The sequence below is a fragment of the Dermochelys coriacea genome, chromosome 8 (genome assembly GCF_009764565.3).
Source record: "Dermochelys coriacea isolate rDerCor1 chromosome 8, rDerCor1.pri.v4, whole genome shotgun sequence".
Lineage (NCBI taxonomy): Eukaryota > Metazoa > Chordata > Testudines > Dermochelyidae > Dermochelys > Dermochelys coriacea.
Window position 1 is genome coordinate 91,286,457 of NC_050075.1, and position 9,060 is coordinate 91,295,516.

The 9,060-nt window shown below is 46.5% G+C and overlaps 1 protein-coding gene across 1 annotated transcript; it reads right to left on the reverse strand.

Annotated features, from left to right (window-relative positions):
- Window positions 1-5,897: 5,897 nt before the first annotated feature.
- On the reverse strand, window positions 5,898-8,504 carry FOXD3 (forkhead box D3). The gene is made up of 2 exons (XM_038413686.2): window positions 7,909-8,504; window positions 5,898-7,751 (listed from the first exon to the last, which is right to left on the reverse strand). Exon 2 carries the CDS (start codon window positions 7,708-7,710, stop codon window positions 6,535-6,537), a length of 1,176 nt encoding a protein of 391 aa, XP_038269614.1. The 5' UTR covers window positions 7,711-7,751; window positions 7,909-8,504; the 3' UTR covers window positions 5,898-6,534.
- Window positions 8,505-9,060: the final 556 nt, after the last annotated feature.

The window sequence follows — 9,060 nt, forward strand, 5'->3', positions numbered from 1 at the left end:
GGCGCTGTCCGGGGTTCTCTGCTCGGTGTCCCCGTCCGGTTCCCTTCGTTTGACCCTTTGACCACACTCCTGTCCCTGTTACTTCATTAGTTGTCCCCTGGAATTTTTTGGCATCTAGGTCCTGTGGATCCCCCTTTTAGGCTGGGGAGGATCCTTTAGCAGTGGATGGGCTTCGCCCGCCCACTTCCCGGATCCCAACAGGATGAACTAGAGTACAAATATAGACGACATATAAGCAAGATAGTCAGTCCCCCCCTTAAAATTCGTGGTGAGGGACTCATAGCTCTGGACTTTGCCCACCTTTTCATTCGCTCCTGGGCCTTTGTCGCATGCCCCTTTTGGTCGATCACTAAATGAGTCGAGGACTGCAAGGGAGCCCCGCTTTTGAATGTCCTGCCTTTGCACCCTTTGTAGGGTAATTCCCACTCACCCCTACCTCCCCCTTCTGTACCCAGATGAAAGCAGATTTTGCCAGCCGTGATCTTTGCTCCCAGGTTTGCTCGCCAACGTGTGCCACACGCTCTTCCAATTGACAAAACCCCTTCCAACGACTCGGCGACCCTGCTCACAGAAGGGAAAAACTGATAAAAATACATGGTCTGATTAAACTTAGAGGCTGCATGGGGAGGACAATGACACGAAGAAAGGACTCCACATCTATCAAAGGTGCCCTGCAAACTCCACCTCCCCACCACCCTGCCACGGGAGAAACTTCTGGATCCAAGTCCTTTGGGATTTGGGTAGGAGTTATTCATCTTAAACCTTTAGTTGCCTGACTTTGAGGTGTAAAATAATGTAGTAATCGGTTCCCTTCAGGCTAAGTGCCTTAACCGGCCATTATTTCATTAACAAGGTTCAAAGGGGCCTCCTCCCATATACAGGAGTTTGGCAGAAAAGAGAGATCGGGGACCCTTTCTTTAGAGAGTTGTAATTGGTGGAGTAGTTGGACCCATGTAAAATGCAGACACAGACATATAAGCCTCATTCGTGCTTTTCCTCTCTGGGAGCCGATCCTGCGGCCCCAGAGATGGGCAGCCTGGTGAGTATGTGGTGAGACTTTGAAGCTGGCTGCCTCGCCTTTGCAGTGTAGCCAGACAGAGGGGAAGCTCGAGGGCCCGCACCCCCCGGTGGGAAAATGCAAAGCCCGATATATAGAAGCACCGTAAGACGGGCGCTTTCCTCCGGTTCCCGCTGAGGATGGGAGTCACCTCCGTGAAAGCACCGCACGAGAGGGGAGATTCCCCGTGCAAGGCCTCGACCTTGTGGGGGCTCTGGTTTCAGGGGCGAGGAATAGCCCGCCGGGATTCCCTAGCCCGGGATTCTCGCCTCTGCGGTTATGCCCAGTGGCAGATCAATTATTATGCAACTCCGATGAGCGGAGACCGGATCGAGGGAGGAAAACAGCGCTTGGGTCTGCAGCGAGCTATTTCCCTTTAGTGCCAGGTTTCAGAGTAGCAGCCGTGTCAGTCTGTATCCGCAAAAAGAAAAGGAGGACTTGTGGCACCTTAGAGACTAACAAATTTATTTGAGCATAAGCTTTCGGGAGCTACAGCTCACTTCATCGGATGCATTTCTCTGTATTTTCCACCAAATGCATCCGATGAAGTGAGCTGTAGCTCACGAAAGCTTATGCTCAAATAAATGTGTTAGTCTCTAAAGTGCCACAAGTCCTCCTTTTCTTTTCTCTTTAGTGCCAGAACTCAAAAGAGTGCCCGGGGATTTTTCTTTCTAAATAAAACCGGCTGTAAAAGTAAGGGCCAGATCCTCAGCTGGTGTCAATCGCAGCGCTACACCAATTGACAGCAATGGAGGACATAGGGCGTTCATTAGACGGTGTGTCCCCAATTTCCATCCATGTAAACGATTTAAAGTATTAGTATTGGTTTTATTCAAGTGTTATTGCTAGCGGCTTGTATATTCCACTAAACTTCCTCTGTGCTGAATGAAGAATGTTGCTGCATGTTTAATAAATAACCAAAGTGAGAGAAAAAATTGGCTCTGGATAACTACAGCCACTGCAGAGCGTGGTCATTTTCCCAGTGTTTAGGATCTGGTTACTTTTAATACACCCCAGAGGCCAGCGTGACATGTCTTACACTAACAGGCATCTGTCACCAACCGTGTCAAGTTTTGCCATATGTGTCGGACGGTTTGTAGAAATGGCGAGGAAGGAGGGGGGGGGAACCCCAGCAAATAAGACTTTCGTTGCTTGGTTGAGTTGAGTGGTTTTGCCGTCCATTGTGGAAACTTTCCTGCTCTGCTGGGATGGTTATGTGCAGGGGTCAGGGAGATGGGGTTCATAGCTGTGTCAGGACTTCCACCAACGTAAAACGGTGCAGTTAAAGAAGTGCGAGAAGCCCTAGGAGATCCCCCACGTTGCAAATTGCTTTTTGACTCAGCAATCGAATATTTTGGTTTTGCTGAACATCTTGGAGGAAATCTATGGCAATGGGCTAGGAATATTTCTTCTCTCTCCCTAACGATCTGTTCTTCGTGGGATTCTTTTAATAAAGGAATGCTTTAATAAAGGAATGCTATATATTTCTTTGGCATCCAGCTGCATAAGTGCCCAGAAATTTTCTTTTCTTTCAAACCATACGAAAGGACAAATATACAAAGGAAGGGCCCGATCCTGCTGGTATCCGAGTTAATGGTAATGTTCCCGTTGACTTGAGAGGGAGCAGGATCAGAAAGTGCTTTTTGGAAATACTGTACAATGCACGAAAAAACCCACAACTGCTGAACTCAGTGATGTGTGGACCTGTCTGCCTATGTGTTATTTGTGGATCTTCCCAAAATATTATGGCTATTCACGGGACTATGAACATAAAGGATCTCCCTTTTCTGCACACCTCACTTCAAAGTCGTCTGTTTCTCATCATCCGCGTTAACCCGCTTACCTCCTCCAGACCTCTATAGAAATCTGTCCCATTCCCAAGTTACAACACTGGAGTGTGCCTCTCACAATCCTTTCCCCGAGGAGTCCCTCTGTAGATCACTGGGGGGAGGGAGGGGAAAGAAGTCTAGAGAAGCAGCTATATAGACCGCGGGGGTCGGGAGCTGCTCCAGACATCTGGGAAATTCGTTATATACCAAACGCCCCCTACAGGTCGCACTCCGCTATTACAATTCTGTGACCCTCTGGGAGCCCCAAAGTGAGATTTCACGTGCGGCCTCTGGGTTCATTTTGCAATGCTCCCGAATGCCTTTCTGTTTGAATTAAGGCTTTCCCGTCTCGTCCTACTTTTAGGTGATGGGTTCTTTGCCCGGCAATATCCTTGTGCCTCTTGCCCGTGTAATACAGGGCAACGGGACATTTGGCGTTCGCTTGGCCTAGGCGGCAACAGCAGAAGCTAGAATGGCTTGTGTAGCGGATCATAGGGGCCGAGAGACAAAGACGCTCTGATAAACCCTTCGGAAAAAAAAAATCCACGTAATAATTACATAACGTATCCCATCATTACAAGCAAGCCAAGCGCGATTAAAATGAACCCACTCTTAATTTAATAGAGAACCTAGGAGAACAACTGATCAACTCCGTATTATTTTATAACCTATTAATTTAAATTACTGTAATGTTCCAAGCAGTGGGGAATATACTTGGGCTTCCGTCTACCGTGTTTGTTTTTCTAATTCGATTTGCACATTTTCCTGCTGCGCCTAAAACGTTTACACTGTAATGATATTTACGTTTCTCTCTCAAAGAAGTAGCTGATCTCTGGAATCTAAAGAGAACTATTCGGCAGCGTTAGAGAAACGACAGTTCTCCCGAGCCCCCCCCTCACTGCGATAGCTCTGCCGGCCTGTTATGCAGATCATGAGGGAAAGAAAAGAAAGAGAAATGTCTCCAATCTCCGTGTCAAAGGAAACTAGTTGGCAAGAAAGTTGCCGGCTATTTTGCCTTCTTCCCACCCCCCGTCTGCCTAATAAATAGTACGAAAAGGCCTCCCAGTTTAAAGGCTGCTGCTTGTTCTGAACACACATGCAGGGCCGGGAGGTATTATTGCTATGTACGGAAATATGAGGGAGTAATTTTATAAGTAACAAAGGATCAGGAATGGAATGAGCCCCCTGTTATCCAATGTCAGTTAGAAGCTCTGGATCAGCAGCTTCTTGAGCCTAAAAGTGAATACAAGAAGACCCTCCTTTCTCTTTTCCCAGGGGTATCAGCTAAATATAGAAATAACCTCTGCGTGTGTTGCACAAATCATGCACCATTTGCTGTTTGTGTAAAACCGATTAGCTAGACACAACTGTGAAACAACTTGTTACTTTTATAGCCGCAGCACACAAACAAATTTAGATCTGTTTAGTTTTCCTTGTAAAAAGAGATTAGACGAGTGTCCATGTAGGGACCTGCATGAAGAGCCTCTGATATCTAATCTCTTCTTGGTTAAGGTGACTGTTTTTCCTTTCCGTGTCAGATGATTATCAGGTCCTTATTTATAAAGTTCAAACTATCCAGTCACCAGGCAGCTTGTTTTATTTTAGTATATGTATCCCGAGGTATAAACGTTTACTTAGGATGCAATAATATTTACTGTTTACCAAGAAAACAAACTGTGTATAAGGCAAAGACACATTTTTACAGCAGATCCTATACTTGAAATAAGCAACATAATCAGTGCTGTAGTAATAAGTCGTTAAAGCCTTAATATAGCTGATTAATTGAACATGCATTTTATGCATTACATTTTACTAACAAGAGGAGATTCTTGTTTATGTGGAATATGAACGTTGACATTTTATTGCCGATACCTGAGGTGAAACTGACACGTTTTTGACGGAGGACAGAATAGAATAATAAAATATTTTCAATGCATATGAATGAATACTTTTCTTACTGTCTTGCTTCTTCTTTTTTTCCAGACTGAAAACAAATGTGTTTTTAATTCTATCAGATTTTATAACGAATTATTTTCGGCATAGCTCGTAGTCACTTTAATTTGGCCCAAATATATATATATATATATATATATATTTGCAACTGTTCTCGAAACTTAGATATTAGAAGTCTACAACATAAAATGACCTTAAATATATTAAACATTTCTCATATGATAAAGGTTATTTCTTCTTCTTTAAAATATAGGTTCAGTTGTTTAATAATATAATATTTGCCTTCTATTAATAATGAAAGATTCATACAACTAGATTGGTTGTGCACACATATTAATTCTACCGCAAAATAAATTAGAAAAATCTTTTGATTGCCATAAGGTTTAATTTAAAACTGTATTTTTAAAATTGCAAATAAATGCACATAAAAAGTATATTCAGAATAATGACATATTATTAATTTTGTGCTACTTTAACTGACTGTATATATACACAGTCATAGTAGAAAAATAATATGTTTTGGGGAAATATTATCTTGCGTTCTAAAGCGTTAATGTGTCTCAAACATAATCTAATTGGCATAATGTTTTATTTTTATACTGTTGATTTAAATTAGATTTTGCAATGGCAAGCCTTTCGGTATTGCAACTGGATTGGTTTACTGCTCACTGCGCAATTGCGCTGACAATTTAGGCTGAATAAACGGAAGTTATCTGCATTAATCGTCTATTTCATTATGGCAGGCACTAAACAAATCTGGGATCTTACATTAGTCAAGATCTATAGAAACAATAACTAACATAACTAGCGTGTTATTTAATAACAACTCCTGGAAAGGTTGTTTGAATAAAGGGAAAGTTAGGTATTTACAGAAAAAGGTTAGTTAGTTTCAATCATTTAAAAAATCTTCTCATCTATACATTATACACCTAAATTGTCACCCGATCAGACTCTCTCTCTCTATTTATAGTATATAATTATCAAATAACACAAGGAACAGCATTTTAAAAATTTATTTACAAAGTTGTGTACAACACGAAGGAATAACATTTAGAATACATATATTCATTCATATATAAACAGACTTCTATAATAGAATGACTGGGTTTTTGTCCTCCCCCCCCCACATTTCTTTCTTTGTTTAATATTTAAAATTTCCCCCGCTTTTTAATACATTTTTTATTCTTTCCAATAAAACTGTTTGGAGAGTAAGAACCTTCAAAAAAAGTGAAAGTTCAAAGCTCCTAGTCCCTACTGTTATTTGCCTTTTTAAAAAAATAAAAACCCCAAAAGTAAAATCAATAATTTTTAATACAAATATGTACAAATGTTGGTTGGATTCCCCCTCCCCTTTTTTTTTACCTGTACAGAAAGCAATCCTTGTGTGATTGTGTGTGGGTTTGGCTTTTTTTTTTTTTAATATGGGGGGTTGGGGTTTTTTTGTTTTTTTTTTTGTTTTTGTTTTGTTTTTGGTTTTTTTGCGTGCACAGTTTGGAACCTACCATTTTTGTGCAGGTTTTTAGTTTGATTTTATTAGAGTCCAGGGGTTTTGTCTCTGATTGATAGGAAGAGCGGTTGAGTGTCCCCCCCCCCCGCAGTCTCTTATTTATAGATAGATGGATATAAAATAATAATAATAATAATAAAATAATAAAAAAGCAAAGAATCAGCACTGAGCCCCGGGGTAGTTCTCAATTACTGGGCTGGCCATTTTGCCTGCACGGCTGCCGCGGATGCTGCGGGCTGCAGGAACTGTCCCGAGATAATGTTTGTAGGCACGCTCAGGATGGGGGCGATGGCTGCTGTGGTCCGGGTGAGCGACAGCGGCTGGTGGGCCATGAGGGCGGACTGGACGGTGACCGGGGGCCGGAGGAAAGTCTGGGCGCTGCTCCCTGAGCTGGTGGCCGACACCCCGATGATGTTCTCGATGCTGAACGAGGGCCGGCTGCTGGGCTCCGACTTGATGAGGGAGCTGGCGGCGCTCAGGCTGTTGAGCTGCAGCTGGAGGCTGGGGCTGAGCTGGGAGTTGAAGGCTTTGCGGCTCAGCTCGCTGGAAGGCAGCAGCGGCACGGCCGGGGGCAGCATGGGCCCCACGGGCGGGATGTAGGGGTACTGCAGGGCGGCGGCCGGGTGCGGGTAGGCGCCGGGGTGCAGCCCGTAGGGCCGCCCGTAGGGGCTGGCCAGGCTGTAGGCGCCGAAGCTCTGCATCATGAGCGCCGTCTGCTCGCGCAGGTGCTCCTGCTGGTGGCGCTTGAAGCGCTTCCTGCGGCGGAGGAAGCTGCCGTTGTCGAACATGTCCTCGGACTGGGGGTCCAGCGTCCAGTAGTTGCCCTTGCCCGGGTTGCCCGGCTCGCGGGGGATCTTGACGAAGCAGTCGTTGAGCGAGAGGTTGTGGCGGATGCTGTTCTGCCAGGCCGGGAACTTCTCCCGGTAGTAGGGGAAGCGGTTGCTGATGAACTCGCAGATGCCGCTCAGCGTCAGCTTCTTCTGCGGGCTCTGCAGGATGGCCATGGTGATGAGCGCGATGTAGGAGTAGGGCGGCTTCACCAGGCTGTTCTTGGGCTTGCTCTGCCCCGGCAGGGCCCCGCCGCCGTCCTCGCCGCCGCCGGCCCCCTTGGCCCCGTCCGCCGGCCCGCTAGGGGTGGCCTCCGGCGGGCTGCCGCTGCGCTCCGCTCCTGCCCCCGCCTCCTTGGGGAGCAGCAGCTCCTCCGCCTCCTCCAGGTGCAGCCCGGCCGGGCTGCCGGCCTCGCCGTCGCTCTCCTTCTCCAGCCCGTCGTCCCCTTCTCCCACCACGTCGATATCCACATCCTCGGCCGTCAGGACGGTCTGGCCGGACATGTCGCTGGTGCTGCTGCTGCCTGACAGGGTCATCACCGCTCAGGGGAAGGGGGGCACAGGGGAAAGGGAGGGGGCTGGGGGGGGGAGAGAAAAAGTGAGACGAGAGGGGAGGGGAAAGGGGGGAGAAAGAGGTGAGCTGGGCTTGGTGGCTTCTCCAGCTGGCACCTGGGCTCAAACCCCCTCCCCCCTCCCCAGCTGCTGGGCTTCTTGGGGGCTTCCCCCAACAGGTACCTGGGATCACACCAAAGTCCCCAGTCTGCGGGGCTCGGTGCCTTCTCCACCAGGCATCTGGGATCAGATCAAACTCCTCTTGGAGCTGCTGGGCTTCTTGGGGGCTTCTCCAGAAGGGCACCCACCAGGCATCAGGTCAAACTCCTCCGCCGATTCCTTTCTGCTGAGCGTGGCGATTTCCCCAGCAGGTCAAACTCCTTTACTGGTTCCTATAAGCAGGTATTTGGGATCAAACGTCTCTGCCGGTTCCTGCTTCCCCCAGCAGACATATGGGATCAGATCAAACGCCTCTAGCAGCTGGGCTGGTGGCTTCCCCAGCAAGCAATTGGGATCCGATCAAAACTCCTCTACTGCTCATCTGAGCTGCTGCTGCAGGTTAGATCTCTTTAAACTCAGCCTTTCCACCTCTTCTCTTAAAGGGTGTCTTGCTTCAGTCCTCTCAGTAGTTTCCCCCCACCACCACCACACACACTTCCTCTCTCTTGTTTCTCTTTCCCCTTTTTGGAGGGAGGGGGAAAGGTATTTCTAGACGCGGAGAGAGAGGGAGGGAGGGGGGGGAAAATCAGGGTGTTATAAGAACTCACTTGCCACTTTGAAAGTCCTTTTTTAAAGACTGGCTGATAGATTACTTTCCAGTTAAAGATATACTAGGAGGCGTGGCCACGTGACCGCCTGACGTCAGGCGCCCCACTGTTAAGCCATGCAAAACTCAAGTTGTTTCATGGAATTGTCAACAAAGAGACAACAGTGGCTCTACTTATCACGATCATATACAAGCATCATTTCAGCCCACAGCCTCCCTTCACGCTAGCTAGGGACTCCAAAATAGGACTATATCCGTGTGAAACCATTAGTCTGCCTTTATCTAAGATTACAGGTTGGAAGCATTTCATTTTTATTACATGATGACCGGAGCTTTCTTCAACAATGGTAATGCTGGAATTCTATGAACAGGCAAACGAGCGAGAGAACAACCATTCTGATTTTAACATTAAAAAAAAAAGTTAGTGCTGTTTTTTATTTAAATGCAAACACGCTGCGAAATGCCAAAGGTCAGGAGTAGAACCTGAACTGTATAGGCATTGCCAATATGTTTTATGAGCACCATCGCCTCTGACCAAATGTACACTAAACGGCTGCATCATCATATTA